Source organism: Anopheles arabiensis, chromosome 2 (genome assembly GCF_016920715.1).
Source record: "Anopheles arabiensis isolate DONGOLA chromosome 2, AaraD3, whole genome shotgun sequence".
NCBI classification, from domain to species: domain Eukaryota; kingdom Metazoa; phylum Arthropoda; class Insecta; order Diptera; family Culicidae; genus Anopheles; species Anopheles arabiensis.
The window spans coordinates 25,197,325-25,219,176 of NC_053517.1; the positions used below are offsets into that span (position 1 = coordinate 25,197,325).

At 47.7% G+C, this 21,852-nt stretch overlaps 1 protein-coding gene across 9 annotated transcripts in view; it reads right to left on the reverse strand.

Moving 5' to 3' along the window:
• Window positions 1-8,926: 8,926 nt before the first annotated feature.
• The window catches only part of LOC120898768, a 135,470-nt gene continuing 122,544 nt past the window's right edge, over window positions 8,927-21,852 (reverse strand). For all 9 annotated transcript variants that reach the window (XM_040305158.1, XM_040305149.1, XM_040305089.1 and 6 more), the window contains 2 exons: window positions 14,075-16,492; window positions 8,927-13,429 (listed from right to left, as the gene is read on the reverse strand). In XM_040305158.1, coding sequence (XP_040161092.1) covers window positions 12,321-13,429; window positions 14,075-15,704 — 2,739 coding nt within the window. In that variant the 5' untranslated portion in view covers window positions 15,705-16,492 and the 3' untranslated portion in view covers window positions 8,927-12,320. The remainder of the gene's footprint in view (window positions 13,430-14,074; window positions 16,493-21,852) is intronic.

Consider the following 21,852-nt stretch of genomic DNA (forward strand, 5'->3'; position numbering starts at 1 on the left):
TTGAGAGCGAAGGCAGGGTTAAAGCCACTTAAGGCGTTGCTGTTTGCCTGTTACCCGTTTAGCGGAAGTGCGCGCAGAAGAGTGGGAAGGGGCGCCACGAAAGGCTGGAAAGCTGAGCTTACCGAGATAGAATTTAAGCCTGGCGTCCTGTCCGCGACGGGAAGCCGAAATGAAGCTGTGCAGGAGAGTAAGAAATAAGCTGATCCTGCTTACGAATCGTACCGTGACGCAGCCGCCATGCTCGCTTTGCCCTTTGCACCAAGTGTCCCAAGGCACGTATCCCGCGGCCGAACACACAGACAGACAGCGGATGTGGGTTTACAATATATGAGGTTGATCTTACACGGGCCATGCGAAAAATCAATCTTTTACATTTTACTTTTACTACTACAGCGTGATTATCGACACGCGCGGAAGCTGGGCACTAGCGCTCGCGAGAGCTTTATTCGATTGAATCTCGTTCTGGTTCTTCAGGGGGGTGGAAGGTTGTGTGAAATGTGGATGTCTCTCGCTCCGCAACAATGAAATAACTATGAGAAAGTTATCGAGTAAATAGTTCATTAGGCATAAATGAAATTCATCGCACGAAAAGTAGCTCAAACTAAGCAATAACGGCAAAGCCGTTCCTCCTGAATAAAGAAAAAAGTAGCACTAACTAATGATTCCGATGCATTTTATGATTGATGGGAGAAAGTTTCAATTGCAACATAGTTTCAAATGCTTCCATGCAACTAAATGCTTAAAAACATGTCAACTTGAACTTGTGTTTGTTCACTTTGATGCAACTGGACACGTTTTGCGTTTGGCGTTTGTAGGGATCTACTGAAGTAGGTGACATTTTGCATCTGCATAGCTATAGGGTTCCAGTCTTAATAGTTCTCGTACGATGGAGACGAGAGACGATGAGAGACAAATTATTGACGCGCGACCTTAAAGCATAAGGTGCTAAAGGTGCTAACTAACGGAAAAACTATCAATTTTTAACTTTTACTCCAAGTTCCAGAGGCATCATTATCAAACGAAGCACTGTTGTGTTGAAAAACAAAAAAAAGCTTTTCCCCGACCACACTCAACAAGTGCAGTTGAGCGCATTAATTAAAGTTTGCTCGTATTAAATCGCATCAAACACAATAGAAGCCATCCCACGGCAAGGCAACAGCGAACTGAGGCGGAAAAATATTTATTTCCCAATCGAGTGACTGTGAAGTTGGACAACATAATCTCCGCTACTTAACGATAAGCACGAAGGCAAAGTTATTATTGCGGGTCAAGTGAGCGTGTGTGCATGTGTGTGTGTAGCTGACCACCACAGTCATATAAAAAAGGTGCTTCCCACGAGGCCGCTTTCACCCCTGCTCGCCGGATGCTTTTGTGATGCTTGTGCTTTTGTTTTTATTATAACAAAGAAGAAAAAAAAAACACCAGGAAAACCGCACAAGTGGACGGTCCGAGGCGGATAAAAATTTCACAAGCACACGATAATGCCCGTGCCACAACAAACAAACACAGACAATTGTTGTGGTAGTGTCTGAGCAGGGGCAAAGCAATTCAGTGCGCATACCAGTCTTTTTGGGGGAAAGGCGTAGAAAGCATAGCAACATTATACTCCTCTCTTTCCCACCCTACGTCACGAAGCTTTATTTTTCGAAGCCCATTGTTTCGGAATCGTTGCATTTTCGCCTGCTTTCTATTAACGATGCGCTCCACTCCAAATGGCAATCCGCTGGCAGGGCGGGAACAATTGTCACCAGGCGGTGGGAGGTGGCAGCCCCACTACGCTCTTTTGTGAAATGTGTGCACACCCACAGGAAGCAACAAAAAAAGAGCACCTAATGCTGGGGCAGTATCGCTGCAGGTGAGGTGAGGAAGAACTTCCTGTCTCTCTGCACCGCACCGTCCGCTGTCCTCACGGGTGGGGCACACGGGTGCAGTGGTTATGACTTTTGCTCCTTGGTGTTTTTTGCTTGTTTGCTCGTTCGGGGCACTACTTATGTTGCTTCTTGCACCAGTTTCTCGCTATAGTTGGAGAAAGTTTAACGATTGCATTCCGGAAAGAAAAACACCAACAACAACAACAACAACAGCCAGCAGCGGCAAAGTGGCACAGGAAATGACACTACCCTTGTGCGGCAAAATCTCGAGGAAATGGTGTAGATGATATGAAGCAATCTAGTCTGGGAAAGCGAGCGTGGAGATCAGAGAAATCGTGTGTGCGTGAGTGTGTGTGTGAGAGAGAGAGAGAGAGAGAGAGAGAGGCAGAAAGTGTATCGAGCAAGATACGATCGAGCAATCACAGCAATCGCCAACCATGACGACGTACGGAAGAAGGATGAAGTTTTCCGGCTACCGAAAAATGGAAAAACGTGACTTTTTCAACACACACACACACACACACACATACTCAGTGCAAGGTTGTGAGAGTGTGATCTGGTCAATTAGAAGCACTGATCTCGTACGTGACGCTTCTTTCGCAAGCGACCGTTAATCGAAAACGGCAAACAGATGGTTACGAAGCACATGAGCGCAACTGAACGGGAAGGGATGAAAAGGAAGTTTGCGTAAGGAGTAAGCTTGCTTCATTTCCTCCGGTTCATTGGTTGAACGTTGTTCTGCATTCAATAAGGCAATGGGACAATTTCGAAACGGGACAGCCCAAAAGGAATGGAGCTATTTGAAGCAGGAAATGGGCCCCGTAGTATACTTAAATGAATGCATTCAGTTGAATTGTTTTCATTATTGATCTTTCGTAGACGCTGTTAATTAAGCTATAAAGTATTAGTAAGGTTTAACGAAGAAACACGAAGAGCGTTCTACGTCGAGTTGCAACTGGTCGGGGAAGAATAACAAACAAATGTGTAATAAATACAGGAATGTTCATCAATCATACTACCAGTGGTGTAGGGCAACGGTTAGGGAGCTTGGAAGAGAAATGCTTCAATTTGAGGAAAACCTAATACATATGGGTTTTAGTGAAAGACATGCATTCTTAAATCAAAATTTGAACTTATTTGCTCTCATCGTTCTTGCTAGAAATGGAAAACAATTTCGTCCCTATGGTTTGTTCATTACTTTTTACGCTGAATCTTCATAACAGTGCTTTGTCGTTGCCGTACATCCACGCTTGTTAAAATTTCCAAAGAAAATAAGCTTGCCGTTCGATGAGCATCCCTGACAAGGGCAAAAATAAAACATGCCTCACACATGCCCGCTTGCTAATATTCAGCCAGTGCCATTTCATTTTCTATTCCCAAAATCGTAACTCAATCTATTCAGTGCGATGCATCCACCGTGAACTGCTGCTGCTGCTGCTGCTGCTGCTGGTGAAGCTACGAATTCTAGCAAGGGTTGAAAATTTTGTGCGAAAAGTTGTTTGCTGGTGGCTTTGATCGTATCGCTCAACATACGAACGGCGTTCGTGTGGAAAATGTTTTACCAACGGTGCCACAGTAAGCTGCCAGATGCTCGACGAGATCGCTTGCTAATAATTGTGTGCATTGCACTGGCCTTGGACAATCCTTGGACAGCAAACCAGGGGCCCGAGCCCGAGCCGACAGACGAACTATATTAATGGGATGTTTGCAAAACTACACCCATAGACACACACACACACACACACACACATGAAAGCCCATCATCATCATCATCATCATGCTTCTTCTGCCCATCCGGAGGAAGCAGAGCGCAAAGTGGGGTGAAAGTTTGTGAAAATATGTCGCCATGAATGTCGTGAGCGTTCCACACATACCAAAGGCAGACCGAGGGGAGCAGGGTGTACAAGGAAACAGGTGGACGCGGAGAAGACCACTCCCCCCCCCCACCCAAAAGTTGGACAATTTTCCAAGCGATCAAATTGAAACTTTCCACCTCGTTTCTCCGTTGTGCCACAGGACCTTCCCATCCTTCCCACCGTGCGGTATCACAAAAAGCGCGCCATGCTGGATTATGTTGGAAGCTGGGCTCGGGAGCTCGGGTTCGGAATGGGATTTCCCGAAGCACGGGCGTTTGTTGCTCTGAAATAGTGGACGCTTTCTCTCCCCCCGAAATGCTGCATATGGTAAGCGAAGAATTCTAGCGAATTCCAGGACACTGAATCAGGGGCCGAGAGGGAAGGAAGAAGGTTTGTTCCACCTTCTCCATTTCCCGTATGCTCGTGTGTGTGTGTGTGCCACTGGATGTGTATAGCTTGTGATCGTGTCGCTATTCCATCCCGCCGGATGACGGTGTTTGGACTTACGCGCGGGTCTATGGAAGAAGGAATCGGAGGGCGTGTGTTTGGCAAACAGAAACTCCCGATATGTGTGCGAGAAGTTTCCCCAAAAGCCGGCCCCCAGGAAGCGGGACTGCTGGCCGCTAGCGTGTGCGATGATGTACCCTCTGGAGGGGTGAGCTAAAGGTAGCCGACCATCGCTGTTGCTTCGGATGATGATGATAATGGTAAAGCTTATTTCGTTGTTGATATTGCTGCTGTTGCCGCTGCGAGCAGGGCAGGGCGCACTTTGTGTTTACATTTCGTGCGCCTCGCCACACGTGCGGCTGAGGAGATGGTATGCAGAGAGTATGGGAGGTAATATTCGGTCGATAATTCGCTTTCGTGTCGGAAACGATTAAGGGGTTTAAAAGCGCCCGGAAAGGCAGAGCTCATCACGTTGGACAGAGGGGACTGTCATAAAAATGGGTGAAGATGTGGAAGTGTCAATGCGGGCAGGTGTCTAGCAGAGCAAACGAGTCGGAAACTTTCGGAAAGGACGCGGGATGTTATCGCAGTGCCACACCTTACTTGTACAACAACCTTCAAAGCTGGGATGCACCATTCTAGAACAAAACGGTAATAGAACAACCTATCTTAAGCGTGCTAAGTGAAGCTGTCACTAGTTACTAGTAATGGCGATACATTTGGAGGTTCTTGTACATGCTTCATTTTTCAACAATCTCTAATAGTTAAACCTTCATCTGTTAGTTTTAGGTTTGGTAGATTTTGGTGAAACTAATGGCAATTACGTATCGTAAGAAGGTAATGTTAAAAACGGCCATCGAACTACTCCAACCATAAGGAATGAAGAAATTAAACTGGCATCGTTACAATAACGGAAACAGGAATAGCGCTTCCATTCCTTCCCAATCGTTCCTTGTGCAGCCTTGCTGCTCGCCGTGTACCAACTCCCATTCCCAGCCTAACTACCTGCCATCGCTTCAATTATCCTTAAATCGCTTCACTTGGCGTACCGTTAAACGGATCAAAGCAGATCCAATCTCGACCATTTCGTGGCAACCACTCTCAATGGCGCTGGCAGAAGAGTGTTTTCGCCTTAATGACTGGTGTAGCGGCACCGCGAGCTATACCGCGAGCGTTGGGTACTCGCGGGCCCCGAATGGGGTAGCACGCTCAGGGTGTCACATTTTGCTGGAAACTTTCGAATACCGGCTCTCCGGTCTGAACCGGTCGGATGAAATGATAAGTATCAAATTTCCTGCCAATCGAGCAACGAGCGTGCTTCGCGTCTGCACCATGTCCGGTGTCGTCTGGGGCGGGCTAATCTCGATCGATTGAACGATGCCATCATCCCGGGTGGTGCTACACGACCACCACGATGACGATGAAGCGGATGACATTAAAAATAGCCAAACAAGCCACCCGGGCGCCGCTTGGTTGTCGCTTTTAAAGCCTTGCCAAGGCGAGCGCTTGAGCCGGATGGTTGTAAGTGGCGATTAAGAAAAATATCTCCAACCCACTCACACTCACATCCACGCCCACACTATTTCAAGTGCAAAAGCTTTTAACCAGGGGCGTGGGTGGTTTCCATTGGCGTAGTTCACATGCGCCATTTAGCGCGTATCGCTGAGTGGGTTGGCGCGTTTGCTTGCGTTAGGAGAAAAAAACACGCTTAAGTCTACAACGCTGTGAAGTGGTGTAATTCTTAAAACGCTTCCCCTTGCACGTCTTCCCCATCGAAAGTCCTCCCGCTATGATTGCTTCCTGGATCGTGCTCGCCTACGTTTGTTGGTACAATATGGCGGAAATGTTTATTTTTATTCACTTTCAGTATTTCAACGCCCTGTTCCTTGTGAAGGAAGGATACCAATTTCACCCAAAATCGCAAAGCCCAGAAAGACAGCGATCTGCGATAGGGACCGTCTTCTGAGTGAAGGTAATTCGAAGGATCAACAACACGAAGGACACACTACACGCGGATGCTTTCGCAGACGAACCAGGGACAGTCACCAGACGCGAGGAGCGTTTGCTCGCGTGCTTCCTGTGCCTGTACTGTTAAGCAAGCAAGGAAGGGACAACATAACCCTCCTCATCCTTCGGCCGGGTAGAATCGGGTGGTGACACAGGGTAGTTAAACCGATCTTCCCGTTTGCTGCTAATGAACTTTCGTCGAGAATGATCGGTTTAAATCTTCGGACACTCTCTACGGATTTTCCGAACCGGTGATGGGGGTTTGAGTGGGGGACTCAGGGCCTCCGAAAAGTGGTTCGAAAGTTTAACCAAACCACTCCCCTTTCGCTCACTGCTTTCGAACGAAAATCGCTTCCAACCATCGGCGTAATTAAACGAACCCACACCTCTCCATGTGTGTTCTTGGGGGGCGCTTGGCACTAAATTAATAACGCACAAGGTGTGTGGGTTACGGTGGACTATCGGGGTTGACGAAGTTTGCCCGCCTAATTACCAGGCAGGTATGTTACGGTGTGATTTATGCACGCGTGATCCCTCCCACGTTCGCCATTAACCTGTGCACGGGTGGAGCACGAAGAACACGAAACAAAGCCTGTAGCCGTGTAGCAGTAGCACCGGAAGTAGCGACAAGTAGCACAGCATTTGACAAATATCGACCGAACCCGACGTCAGGAATTATCCCTTGAAACTCCATTAAGAACCGAGGTGATGCTGCTAGGGAAGTGGCTACACCGTCGATACCGACACCGGTCGGCTGTGAGATCCTACTAGATTGAGGCAGGGTTTGAGGATTTTGCTCTTTGCCGCGAAAACATCAGTCTGGTAACGGGTTGCCATTGATTAACTACGAGCGGTTTCTTTCCCATAAGCTGAAGAAAGTTAAGCAATGACTGCGCACGGCTGTCCCTGGAGGTAGAGAATTCATTTTAATCGATGTAGAAGTTAATAGCAAAACCATTACTACTGACCGTATTGTTTGTAACTACATTTATTTCTCGCTCTCCATCGCTCGCTCTGACCTAGCGGGCGATGCATGACAATTGCAGTACTTCCTCCATACGCCACGCCATTTACTGTACAAGAATTATACGAATACAAAAACACCGAAAGTTGTCTGTGTAATTAAGAGCTTTTTCTAGTGCTGAAATACAGCTCTATTTCATACATTGGCACATTGCGTTATTAAAATGTTCCCGGAAGCGAGATATCCCGTACACGAGGTTACAACACACGACGATTTCGCTAGCAAATCTCTTCTAACGAGCTTTTTTGTTACTTTTGGTCAAAAGCATTCTCTCACTCCTCCCCCCACCCCGCCCCACCGTCCCCCTTGCCAAACTTTTTGCATAAAAATTTTGAGAATTGTGCTTGGTGTACTGCTGTGTTAAGCAAAACGTCCTCATAGCATACCTTCAGGCGCAATGTTCTACAGCACATCCTTTCACAACGATACTTCATTTCCCTGGCGGTAGTTAGGTGAAGCACTTAGCCCCTCGGTGTGCATGTAGTAGGAGCAGTGATAGTTACACATCTGAAAGCTGCTCTCCAAATTCCCTGCATGGATTTGGGTCTACCGGTTAGGACAAGGTTACCGCAGGACAAGAGGTGCGTTATGTATGAATTAATTAAAAAAGTGTATCATATTATCCATACTGTCCGTATTGGGTCGTTCTGACGAATGCATCAAGATATTCATTATTATAATGAACGCCCTTCCAACGATAGGGATACTTTCACGAGAATTTGTGGAGACTGTGCACACTGACACAAAAGGAGAACCTGAAAGGCTTCTTTGTAAGTCGTCATAAGTCCACTTTATGCACAGTTCGATGGAATTGGATACAGTAATTGGATGAAACTGAACACATTTTACATAAATGCTAGACAAAATCTTCATTGCTGGTTAAACAATGATTGAAGTTTTACAGGGTTTCCCACGATTTATTGGTTGGTTCCCATCAATTTTTGGTGGGTTCCCATATTGTTTTGGTGCGTTCCCACAATTTTTTTGCCGTTTCTCAGAATTTTTTGGTCCAATTGTATTGATATTCAATCGGAAAATACCAATAAATTATGGGAACGAATAAACAATCTATGGGACATGAAAAAAAACGTGGGAACGCACCAAAAAATCATGGAAACTGACCAATAAATCGTGGGAAACCCTGTATGTAGACAACGTTAAGTTTGTAGAAATAAGTACAGTCACCTATATGAACGAATGGAGGAATGATTTAGAAAATATAATATTTTTGATTTTCATCCATTTTGGAATGAAAATAGCAACAAAAATGGCGTAGTGTTAAAAACAAGCATGATAAGCAAATTGCTTACACATCGTTGAATGTATTCTCTGCCAGGTGGTGGAGATCGTTAGCGTTTCTAAAAATATATATATATCCAATTCAATTTGTACAACACTCTACCGGTGTTTACCTAGCACCTGTGGAAAAGTGAAAACTTAATTCAATCATAAAACTACCCCGATAGCTACAAAATAGAGCGCGAAAAACGTAAACCAATAGCAAAAAAAAAAGATGAATCAATTGGAAACGGGATGAACATGAAACAAACAAAATCCAATAAAAATAAACCTTCTCTGCAATGGTTATTTTAATACCCTTGAAATACATACCCGCCGGGTTCGAAGTAATGGTTTCTCAAACAAAAACAAAAGGACTTGTGATAAAGCATGGCAAAATGAAAAATAAAATAATAAACACATAATGAAATAAAACGGAAGGATTTATATTCAATTATCGCCCGCAGCATACGGCGCTTTATTGATGATACGGCGCTACACTTACTCTAACGCTGGCTACACACGCACGCACGCACGCGCACGCCGATGCTTATCTGGAAGCTTACTAAATGAAATTAAGACGCATCACGTGTTGACGTGAATGTAGGTGAAACTGTTCGATGTTTTAATAAACTTGTTGGGTGTTAAATAAGGTTCTTAAAATAGAAAAGACATAAAAACTATCCCAAAACGTATCTACAAATCATATCCACCTGTTCTCAAGGGATGTTATGAGAGTGTGTAAGTGTGTACAGTAAATGGATCAAAGGCACGTGACTGATGATGATGATGCAATCGATGTTTACGGTATAGCAAAAATAAAGAAAAAGGGCAAGAAAATTACAATCACTTTACACTAAACACAAAATCGATTGGATGCAACAAATGCACTCCCCACTTGCGTGGGTAAGGTGCGCTGCGTAATATAACGAGTGTTGGAGTGTGCTGTAAAATATAGAAGAGATAAAGCGTTTAAACACGGTTCGATTACAATTAAGTCACTTATCGTACAGCTCTATCTAAACAATCCACCAGGCTACTGTTCGTTCAATCCATCCAGTATATTCGTCCCACGCTCATCCTTCAGATGGGTTTACGATCGTTTTTTTTTTATAATAAACTATATTTAGCATTCAATCGTGTTTCCTTCTCGAATGATCGTCGGACTATTGCGATCGATAAACAAACAAAACGCTACTACAACAACATCCGTCCACTTACGCTTTCTCCTTAGCGTCAACATCAATATTACATCACATTTTCGACCTCGGAAACGTCGCCTTCGTTCATACCTATTCGACACGACACAATAAACAAAACAGAAAAGCTCGCGAGCTTTTTTTCTCTCTCTCTCTCTCCCTATGTTGCCGCGAATTGTTGCCGCACCTAATTAAATTTGCCCTAACTTTAGTGCCTGTTTGCTTTTTTTTCCTATTTTTCTGTGTTTTCATCGTTTTTGTAGTAGCTGTTGCAATTATTCTCTTTCGATAATGAAGAGGTTTCCCTAACGCAACTGCTTGTTCGTTTCTCTTTTTCCTCTTCTCGCCTTCTCTCTCTCTCTCTCTATCTCCTTCATCTCATCCACACCTTCGGGTTTTTGTTCAGTCAATTGGCACTGTTATTTAGTGTGTTTCGTTTCGGAAATTAAAACGGTAAGGATCCGCGTCGTGTCGTGGTTCTATTCTTCACCCTGCAAAGGACGAGCTCTTGAACAGTAGCAGCAGTAGCAGCAGCAGCAGTAGAAACATAACCAGAGCAAGGAGAGCGTGAAAAAGAGTTGTGAAAGAGGGTGAAACGTACAGCAAAAAAGGACACAAGTGGGGAAACGAGAACGTAACCATACCAAAATGGTTTCGTTTTTTTATGAGCTTTTCTTCATTCTTTGCGACTACAGCTCGCTCGCAAAACCCAAACCGGTATGAGCAGAACGGTAGCGGATGGTAATAGAAAGATTTATTTAAAACATTATCACACCACGTGACGCTTCCCTGTACCGCGGGACGGACTGGCAAACGTGTGGAGACAAAAACGGGATAGAATAAACGAAGTGGCGAATAACAGCAATAAAAAAATAAAGTTGCTATTTCTCAAGTGCAACGAGTAATCACGTAATTAAAATCAAGAGGAAAAGCTGCTTTCATCTCACCCGAGGTTCGACAGGCGGTACTCAGTGCCCGGATTAAGCTCGACCGTGCTGTGCCGGTTAAGCGAAATTGGTTCTCGTTCTCGTGTTTTACTGTTGTCTGTATCGTTTTTTTTTGCCATCATTCCATTCCTGCCGAGAGGCGGTCAGGGACGATGCAGCGCACAAAACGATGGTTCGTTAGTGGCGCTGTTAGCAGCTGTTAGAATAATAAACAACAACCGGAAACCGGAGCGTACACAGTGTTTATGAAAGTAACGACACTGTGAAACATGAGTCGTTCCTTTCCAGCTCATTTGTAATAATTATCCACCGACACGTGACCCCGGAGCTACGGTGACATGCCGTTTTGGATACCGATGGGGTAGAGCGGTGCGAGTTGTGAAACGAGTTAACAAGGATATTCCGGACATTGCTCGATGCAGTGTTGCGGAAGCCCCTTTTGTGGAGAAAGCAAAATTGCAAACAGGACAGCGCACATGTTATGGTAAATTATCATCATCCGGTTGGATTATGAGCATTTGTTTCTATTTAAATTTTTTGCAAACCAAAGTCCCCAAGTTGTGAGCCCTTGAGGAAGCTTTCGCAAAGGAGGGTAGCAAAAAAAGTTTTCTCACAAAGAAAATATGACACTCACGCTATGTCTATAGCTGTGTTGCTGCTCGCTCGGTGTCGTCTCTGTCTATTGCCACCGTCATCCTGCACTGCACATGACTACAACAGCCTCTAACAGCCTCCTCTCCAAATGCTTTGTCGGCAATGAAATCATCATCCCTACGTTCGTTCGTACCCGTCCAACGATCTAACGCTCTTAACCTAAAGCTAACGAACATGTTCACTGTGGGTATCGTGGGTAAAGCGTGATCGGTATGTGTGTCCTCGGAACGCACACTGCCGAGTTTACACTCTAGTTGGGTTCGGAGAAAAAAATCCTACCAAATCCAACACACCCACAGGTGTGCACGATCGCGAAAGCGATGATCCTCCTTCGTGACGGTTACACTCGACTTACGCTATTGTTTTCGTTAAAAATTAAATACACTATGAGAGTGGATGTAATGCTACGTAATTGCGAATGTAAAAAATGTAAGAAAAATAATATTATCCCTTAAACGAGTCCGAGTCGTTCGGCCATAATTTCGTTTCCCCTCGCGACATCTGCTTGTGTATGCACCTATATGCTTGTGCTTTACTCACCTTAGATTTTCGTTCTTTCGAAAATTAGCTATCTCTTACTTAACACGAGCTCGCCATAAATCTACACCGTTACCGTTTATGGTTCGCTAAAGCTATTTCCGTTACAAGTTCGTTTCTGCTCGTGATCTTCGCAAACTTTCAAATTTCATTCTGCTTTAGAGGATCGGTTCGTCGCTTACGCCTTACTTCTTTACTAAACTACTTTGTTTTTACTGTGCGTTGCACCCCTATAATCGTCATATATCCGGGTCCACCCGACCATCGTGTCCGTGTGCATTCGACCTACGCTCGATTCGATCGTTAAGGGTTTGCTAGTATGCCGACGTCATTGTCGCTTGCGCACACACCCAGTCGAGTGGTGGAACATACTAAGGGCTAGAATTAAATTATGGTCTCATACTCACGCACTACCGTACTAACAGGAGGGCCTACGAAAAGTGCCGTGTGCGCACGCGTCTGTTGGTCCCGTGGCGGAAGGTGAGCGATTGCCGCTCCCACTAGACCTCGGTACCGTCGTCGCAGTCTTCGGCCACCAGCGGGCTGGTGCTGGTGTTGGTAGTGCTGGTGTTGATGCCGCTACTGTCACCACCAGCAGTCGCCATCTGGCCGCTCGGTGCCGAGCTCTGATCGTCCCCGGTCGTCACGATGCCACCCGCTGCCGGGAGGACCGCCTTCTTCTTCGGCTTGGGCGGTGGCCTGGGCGGAACTTTGCTACGGTTCGTGGTCGTCCCCACCACCGGACCGTAGATGGAGGACTGATCGAGATCGAACCCGCTCAAACCACCGGCCACCATTGATTGTCCCGCACCGTAGGGCAGTGCCTCCGGTATAGCCTCGTAGTTGCCACCACCGTGCCCCAGCAGCGAGCTGTTGGGCGTTGCCGTCTGGCCGCCGGGTGTGGCCGGCAGCGGCCGATCCTTCATGCTGTACTTTGCCATCGGTGTCGAGGTGAGCGCGGTGCCGGCCGCCGTCGACCCGAGCGGTGTCCCCCGGAGGCCCGTTTTGTTCAGCTTGAGCGTCGAGTTGCCGGACGCGGTCGTCCGCAGACCGAGATTGTCGTACACCGGCTCGCTGAGCGACAGGTCGATGGGGGAGGTGGGACTGGTGGCCCCACTGTGACCAGCGCTGCCCGCCGGCAGCAGCTCGGCCGTCACCGCCGAGCTCATCGACGGTGTCCAGCTGGGTGTGCGCTGTTTGCGCGGGATTGTCACGTACCCCTGGTGTTTGAGGGCGAGCGGCGGGTAGATGAGGGGCGCCGGCGTGAACGGTGAGTTCGAGCGGGCCGCCGCAATCGCTATCGTGCGACCCGTCTTCGGATGCTGCAGCGTGCGGAACCCGGCCGGCATCTGGGCGGACGCACCGCCGCCCAGGCTGGTGCCCGGTCCGGTCTGGTAGATTGGGCTGGCCAGCGGCGATTTACCGTAGATGCGCCCGTCGTGGATGTTCGACATCGAGCTCTGTATCGAGGGCGACTGGGGGAAGCGGGCCGGGAAGGCCAGCAGGTCCGGCGGCAGGTTGGTGCCGCAGCCGTCATCTACGAAGGTGGCACGGGAGCGCGGGTTCGAGTCCGACAGCGCCACCGAAGCTGTTTCCTCATCCTGGGCGACTAGAAAAGAACGCATCGATTAGAGGGGGATAGAAATGGAGAAAGAAGAAAGATCTTATGAAATGGGAGTTTGTCTGCTTCCAAAGGGGCGAATGAACGCTGCGCCAAATTGGGCGGCAAATAGAAAAAAAGGTTCAAAGCTACGCTCTCTTGCAACGTAAAGCATGAGCAAAGATTAATTGAGCGAAATAGAAAAAAAATGAGAGATCCACAAAAGCAAATAAAGTAAAACATGACAATGTAGAACAAAGTCATACTAAGCATGATAAAACACAGTTCCAATAAGCATTACCGATAAGCATACAAATAAAGTATGGTAATAAAGTACTCCTATAAAGTTGTCATAATTTAGTGTGTTTTTGCTACTTTAAGGTGTTTTTACCGATGAAATCCACAAATTTACAAAGAACGCCGTAAAGTATGCAATCTCCTCGACAATACGGACTTGTTAAGGTCCTGGTTTGTTCATAAACACATTGCTGCTACCGATTGTCTGTTTCGAACAGAAAAAATAATACAAAACATAAAAGTAAAGCAATCAGCAAATAAAAAAAGTCATCACTAAACTATCAAACAATCCTTAAGAAGCAAAACAAACGAACAAATGCACAAGCAAAACACGCATAGCACGCGTTCCCTACTCACCAAAACCTGTCTCTTCCAGCAGCGTTCGCTTGGCCTCGTGCTTCTCGTCGTAGTCACCGCCGACCGAGCTCTGGCCCCCGCTGCCCGGACCCTTTTCGCCGGCATCAATGTCGGCCCGGCGGGGCGGCTTCTCCACCGGGTTCACCTCCGTCAGCAGGCTCTTCTGCATGTCGACCATCACGGACCCACCGTCCAGTATCGATTCGTTCTGAGATTTGTCCATCATCTTCGTGTTCAGCTGGCCGTTCTCTCTCATTGCGGAGTTTTTCTTGAACCGCCGCTTCCGGCAGCAGATGCAGTACACCAGCACCCAGCTGAGGATGACGAAGAGCAGCACCACCACCACGACGATCAGCACGATCTGCAGGATGTCCTTCGAGCGGGTCGCGGACGTGATCGGGTGCGGGTCCGCCTTCAGGTCGAAGAACTGCTCGCTCTCGTCGATACCGCCCCGGTTGGTCGCCTTGCACACGTACGTGCCGCGATCGGACGGCCGCACGCCGACGATGGTCAGCTCGGACACCAGCACCTCGCTCTGGTCGCGCGGACTCGTCCGCACGGCCTCGGTTACGCGCAGCCGCTGGTCGTGGCGCGAGAAGGACCGCTTCTGGAACAGCCAGTCAATCTTCGGCAGCGGCAGCCCGGTTACCTTACAGATGAAGGTAGCGTTTTCGCCCGCCCCCGGGAACTGCATCCGGTTCTCGATGATGGCGGGCGGGCAGGCAAAGTCGTCCAGCTCGATCTCGGTCCACTGGCGGCCGGCGAGCGCTTTCGGCACACTGCAGGCGGTCGGCGAGGTGTACAGGTTCTTCGCCAGCACGTACTCGGCGAAGCTGCGCAGCGTGCAGCTGCAGTTCCACGGGTTGTTCGTGAGCGACAGGCTGGTCAGCTTCTCCAGCCCGGAGAAGGATTCCTTGCGCAGTGCCTGGAGCTCATTATAGTCGAGCTCGATCTGCGACAGGTTCGGCACGTTCACGAAGCTGTTCAGCGCGATCCGCACCAGCCGGTTGCTGCGCAGGTGCACCTTCGTCAGGTACTGCAGGCCGTAGAACAGGTTCTTGTCGATCCGCTCGATCTGGTTGTTGTTCAGGATGATGACCCGGATCTTGGTGAGATCGTCAAACACGCCCGCCTCGAGCGCGGTCAGGTTGTTGTTCGCCATGTCGAGCTCGATCAGGATGGTCAGGTTGCGGAACGCATCCCGATCGACCCGCTTCATGCTGTTGTGGCGCAGGTACAGCTTCTGCAGGTTCGTCTGGTGGGCGGCCTCGAACGTTTTCGCCGGCAGCTCGTCGATCTGATTGTGCGACAGGTCCAGGATCTGCAGCTCGTTGCTCAGCTCCTGCGGTACGACCGGTAGCCGCTGGTTCGTACAGTCCGCACTCTTGCGACCGCTCTTCCAGCTGCACTTGCAGTTGCTGCACTGTTTCGTAAAGTCCGATTCTTCCGTACCGTGCGCTGGGCTGACGAGCAGCTGCATTGCCAGCAGCAGCGTCACCAGCACGCCGACCCTCCAAGGGTTCGGTTTTCTTCGACCGGTCGGCATCGGTTTGGTGCTAAGTGGCACTGTGTCGTCTGTGGAGCGCCACGCACTCATTTTCGTCCGTGTGCAGTTCGTATTGGGACACATTTTGGACACCGTTGCTCTCGATGCACACTCACACTGTTTACACTTCCCTACACAAACACACACACACTAGCACACACAAACACGCACTGCTACTGAAGTGCTATCTATTTTATCGTGTCTCACACACACTCACACATGGAACAGTCGCCAAAAAGCCCTCGAGAAGACGGCGCAAGGGCACAAGCGTCGGATCGTTGTGCTTTAAGTTGGTGCCGTGCACCAAAGCTTTCCCGTGGCTGCAGCCTGGTGTCGAAATTGGTTGCGATTATTTCCGCTATCAGATGATGATTATCATTGAAATTGTGTTTGCCTTCTATTTATTCAGCTGCAGCCTCTCCTCAGTCGTGCATCGTCGTGCGGAGTCGGGCCAGCTTTTTCGCACTGGTTGACAGTGCCGGTTCGTCGTCTGGTCTGGGTGCCGAGCGAGTTGGTAAGGGGTGTCACAAAGCATCTAGCTTCTTAGAAAAGCTAGCCTTTTTACCGGTCGGAGGAGAAACACACTATACAATGACACGTCCTACACAGACGTACAGTGTCGCTGACGAAGCCAATGTCGGCGCGGCTGTTCTACTTCCCAGTGCTGCTCTACAGCCCTTGGCAACATGTTTCCCGTACTCATCGTTCGCAGGCAGGCGTGCTGCGTTGATGCAACGGGACCTTCGTTGCGCTGCGATGGCGTGGAGACTCCGCTCCTTATTCCATGCCGTGGCGCACGCTGTTCGGTTGGTGCAATTGTTGCGCTCGAGGCAACGTTTCGACGTGGTGCTGCTAGTTTTGTGCTGCTCGCCCTGCAATGGGAAAGATAAAATGGAGAAGTTGTACGTTAGCGCATAACAAAGGTAATCGAGCTGTTGGTACGGAGAAAGATTTAATTTGATAGAGAAAATAAGGACAGAGTCACAGAGGTTTGGTTTGGTCTGTGCTAACACAGCCGTGTGGGACTGGGGCCACACAGTTGTGTTAACCGAAGCGTTTGTGTCCTTGTGATAATAGTGACGAGATACGGCATTTGCAGCTAGCGATAAAGATCGATGTCGGGGATTTTACTTTGATTTTTTTATATCTTTATGTCAGTAGTGCCGATTGAGGCAAAGCCACAAATGCCAGTCAAATCCTTTGGAAAGAAAGCTCACGCTTCTTGCAGAACCAAGCAAACGTCGCATGTTTTAGATTAGCTTGTTGAACTGATTTTCTCTTAAATTTTTATTATATGAAACTTTTTCTAGCCCATCCACATTGCTTTTCAAGCATATCCACCAACCTCGTTTAACCTTTAACGTGAATGGTTGCGACTGTTATCACAACACATTTTCCGACCATTCACCGAACTTGCATATCTTTATTGGAGTTTTCTCTTATTATCCATTGCGGGAATGCTACCCTGCAGAGACATAAAATTTTATCAAGCACCGCAGTAACGCCCCCTCGTACACATCATTCTGCGCCAAGGGCTGCACGTAGCAAAGAATCGTATTATTTTTCCGCACACGTTAAGATTTGTGAAGAGCGCGAGCGGTCCCTGCAGTGAGCTAAAAACCGCCTCGTGCTAAAAACGCCTTACCATTCTGATATTCAACGTATGCAATGCAAACGCAGGGGGAACGGTGCGCAGCGATAGGAAACAGGACATTACCCTCCTTCCCGTCAAGACCGCTGCATGCATGTGTGCCGCAATTTCAAGGGCTTACAGTCAGACAAACAGACACATCGCTCCACCCTCGGCGAGCATTCGTCTTTCTCTTCTGTGGCATTCTATGGCGCTCTCCTGGCGTTCTCTCCAGCACAATGTTGCTATCATACCTCGTACGTTTGCGTGAGGTATTCTTTTCAATTCATTTAATTTTGCAATCCTTCACCATCCGTATGCACGATCGTGTGGCACGCGCGATGTGCAGTAGATATAAGGCGGCTGACTGCAGTGTGTAATGCATGCACGTTGCAACAATACCCCACATGGAGCACTCTTGAGCAAGCGTGCATGAGTGTGTGTTGTGCGGCTTGGGGGAGGGGGGGGGGGGGTTTAGCTTTCTGCTAGGCATGCATGCCACTGTTGAGACAGTTTCCTTTCGCCGCACCAACTCCTTAAAGCTTTCGCAAACGAAATCATCCAAAACGATCCGCGATACATGGGACACCGTTTGCGAAATGAAGAAGAATGCTGGGTTGGCTGAGCAAATATGGGCACCCAGTGTTCGGTGTGGCACTGTTTTCTCACTTTTTCTCGAGCCTTTATCACGCCTCCGGGAGTGCATGGTTTCGAAGTGTTCGGAGCAGCAGCAGCAGATGGTGACGGCAGACGACACCGCTTTACGACGGTGGGAAAATATTATTACAGAGCTGGTGCAGCAGTGTGCCGAACAAAGCGTGTACTGTAGTAGATGATGTTGATGGAACAGCGCATATGTTTCTATTGCAGCAATGCTAAAAAGGGTAACGAACGACGGGGGGTGGGGGGGGACGTATCCTTTTGTACCGGTTTCCCTAGGCAGTAGCCTGCGAGCGTGCGTAGAGGAATTTAATAACACAGCATTACGGCTTACTTCTCAGTAGTGGAAAGGCCCTCCAGCTTACCAAACAAGCAAACATGCTACACACCGTACCACACCCAAGTGGAGCCAGCGTTCTCGTGACCGATTCGCAGCACTGACTGTGTAAACGGACTGTGGTTTTGCATACAGCGGGTATCCGAGCTTCCCCGGGAAGGATGTAGAGGTATTGTTATTTTAACAAGAAACCAGCGTACGCCATCGTGGGCTGTGTTTGTGCCAGTATGTCATAAACCCATTTTCTCACGAATAAAACCTTTGCTCGTCTCCGTCGTCCAATGTTTGGTTCGGTTGGGAGAGTTGAAAGATTTTAAAATGGTTAATAGGATGTAGCCTGGGATGGATGTAGCACACACGTTGTAAAATTCTACACACTCTACGTTGGAGGTTAAAGAACGACAGAGTGGTTCGTGGAACATTGTAAGGTGAGTGAATTTACGAGTATTAAATGCTTTCCAAATATAGTAGAGGAAAAATATAATCTTTGTTGGAAAACTGCGAGGTAATGATAAGCTTTTGGCAGGCCTATGGAAGATCGCATTTTTCAGTTTATTGGTGCTTGGTTAAATTAAATTCAATTCCACATTGTAAGGTGACGCAAAAAATCACAAAATGGATAATCTCAAGACCGTGATAATCATTGCTTTAATGCTACAAAATCAAACCTTTACCAAATGGTCTAAAGTCCAACTAAAGTCCAACACTCTATTGGGAAAAGATAATCTAATAAAAATAAAACACCTCTCCAAAACACAATCAACTCCCAACATCCATTGCCGTGGTTTTACATCCCACCACGATGCCATCTAATGAGGACGGGTGCCATCGCCCGGACGGACTAGCCACAATGCAGCACTCATTCCTCTGCTCGCTCGATACCAGCCTATCTGCACCAACATTTTCGAACAATATTCAGCCCAAACTACATTACGCAGAAGCAGCTGCCCTCAACGTCAAATGAGCTCCACAAAAACGTGTCTCCGCCTCCGTGCTTTGTGCCATTGTGAATCGTGCCCAAAAAAGCCCCAAAAAACGCGACTGTGCTTTACCATTATGAGGGGTTGAAAGCTGCTGTTTGCTGCTCGCTGCCGGAGTCGCTAGTGAGTGAATGTATACACACACGGGCAAAAAAGAAAAACCACTCCTGGATGAGGCGGTAGAACATGGTGCTTGGGGGGGGAGGGGGGGCGGTTTTAATAATACCTGCACCTTCTGTGTGCACTGTCGGAGCAGGCGAAGCACGCTCGTGTGCCCGCAAGCACGGAAACAGCATCGGGCGTACTGGACGCCGTACTCTTGAACGTGCCTGTTTTCTACGAAACGTAAGATATGTAGTGTGCGCGACTGGTGATGCTAGCATACCTTGCACAGCATACTCGGGCACAACTGGATCCGGTTATAATAGTAGTACGACATCAACCTCCCACTATCAGCGCACGACCAAAATTTTGGGGCAAGTATTGTTAGGCCAACAGGGATGATACAACCTCCTTGCATCGCGCGTGCTTGTGCTGTACTGCCCACCCGCCCTGAGGCACAACATGTACACCGCCACAGACGGTCCCGCTTGCGAGTGGGGCACAGTGCACCAGGAGCTGCTGTTTCTTTTTTTTTTGCCGTTTTTGCCCGCTCTGCACCAACCCTGGGTAAGGTATGTGAGAATCGCGAGAGCATTTGTTTTTTCCTCCTTTCGACAGGCATTATTTTGATTACAGCCCCGAGTGCGCGGAAGGTGCGGATGGGCAAATTTTAATGTGATGCATATTAAATAATGCACCATCAGTGCAGCTGTGCAGCGTGTGTGTGCCGGGTCGGGCGTTTGCACCATCATCGGTGGAGTGTCTTTTATGCATTTATGATCGCCCACCGCCCCCCGTCAGAGAGCGAAGGAAGAACATCTGACAACCGTTTCCGTGGTTGAAGAAACAAAACAAAAAACAAAAACACACACACACACTTCCATGGGAGATCATGTTGTGGAGAATTTTTGAAATCCTCTTTTTCCCATTTTTTAATACTCTTTTGGTACGGAGAGTGGAGCTGTGCTGCACTCAACGGATGTTGTGTGGTAGACTGGTTTTGTGCTAATTTTTAATTCATTTTCATCCCTCGTTTGCCCGAGCAGCTCATTTTGCAGCTGGTTGGTTATGATGGATAACGATATGAGCCTCAATTTTTGGTTTCCCCTTTCAGCCCATCGCCCATCCAACGTACAACATGATGAGTTATCTACAGGGCTTCAAGGAGAAGTGGGCTTATAACTTAAAACATTATTCGTCGGAAAAAAAAATCCTCCAAACTGCATGCCTGCAACAAACGTCAGATTTACAGTGTGAGTTGTGGTGCTCTTGCGGCTTGTGCGGAAGCGGAAGTGCTGATTAAATTATGCAGCACACGTTTAATCGTACAGCATAAACCAATTTTCTCATCAAGCCTTGATTATGATAAAGCTTGCAAACCCCTATGAACTGGATGAATTGCAACATTCATTGTTCGTTTAACATAATCTTATTGATTACCATTGCACAAGTGCAATCCTTGCCCGAGCAGGCACAGCAATCATCATGACTGGTGCGGATGCAACAAGGTACCATTTGATCAAGAATCGTTTGATGCCCAGGTACTTTGGTTACTGCAAAAATCTTACTATTGCCCCATTTCGGCAGTACCAGGGTTGCTTCACAGGTTGTGCAACAGTAACCTCGTTATTCTCTGTATGCTTCAATTGGTATTGGGTTTGCTGGCAAGCCGCAAGCAGCTAACCAGTTTCCTGTGATCTGCAACTTTGAACCTTTTGCGCCTTTCCGTTGCAGCTTTGAGAGGAATGGTTCCAATTTGCTAAAGTGGGTAGCATTGGTATTGCACTATGGCCCTTTCTTGTGTGAATTTGCCTTACAAATGCAAACGTTGGCGTCAGTAAAGGGTGTCCTATTTGGCCAACAAATGGTTGATCCTGTGCCCGTTTCAACGAAAGAAAGGGCTGCGGAACGTAATCAAGCCACTGCCAATGTGCAAAACTTGAACTTCATTTTCCTGGCAGTCGATCTCGTTTCCAGTGCAGGGAGGATATGAAATGTAACTATTTTTGAACGAACGATAGCCGAAGGAAAGAGTAAAGCACATTGTGTAGTTTATAGATGAAACATATTTTCTTACTCGTATATTGCTCCTGTCACTTTGATGCAGCACGAAGCACTGGATGAATGCCGTCAACGACACACTCACCACACCTCGTTCAGCGGAATCGTCGAGCTCGGTTCGCCGTTGTGCGTTCCTTTTTGCTGCGGCAAAATATTCAATTTCCCCGAGAGGGACAACTTACTATCATCGCTGTTCTTCTGCTTCACCTTTCCACGCTTCAACATTCCACCAGCAGCGCACTAAAGGTATGCTGATATCATATTTTTCATCTCTCAAACACGATAGAGGTTGAAGAGACTCACGAAGGAGACCAATTGCTCGTGGTTGACGGTCACGAATTAAAAAAAAACAAGACCTAAAAACTGTTACCAACACACAAAAAGGCAGCAAGTGAATGTCACCAAAATTCGCAAGAAAATGTGAGGCATATTTGCTAGCACGGGCAGTTGCGCGGCCAGTTG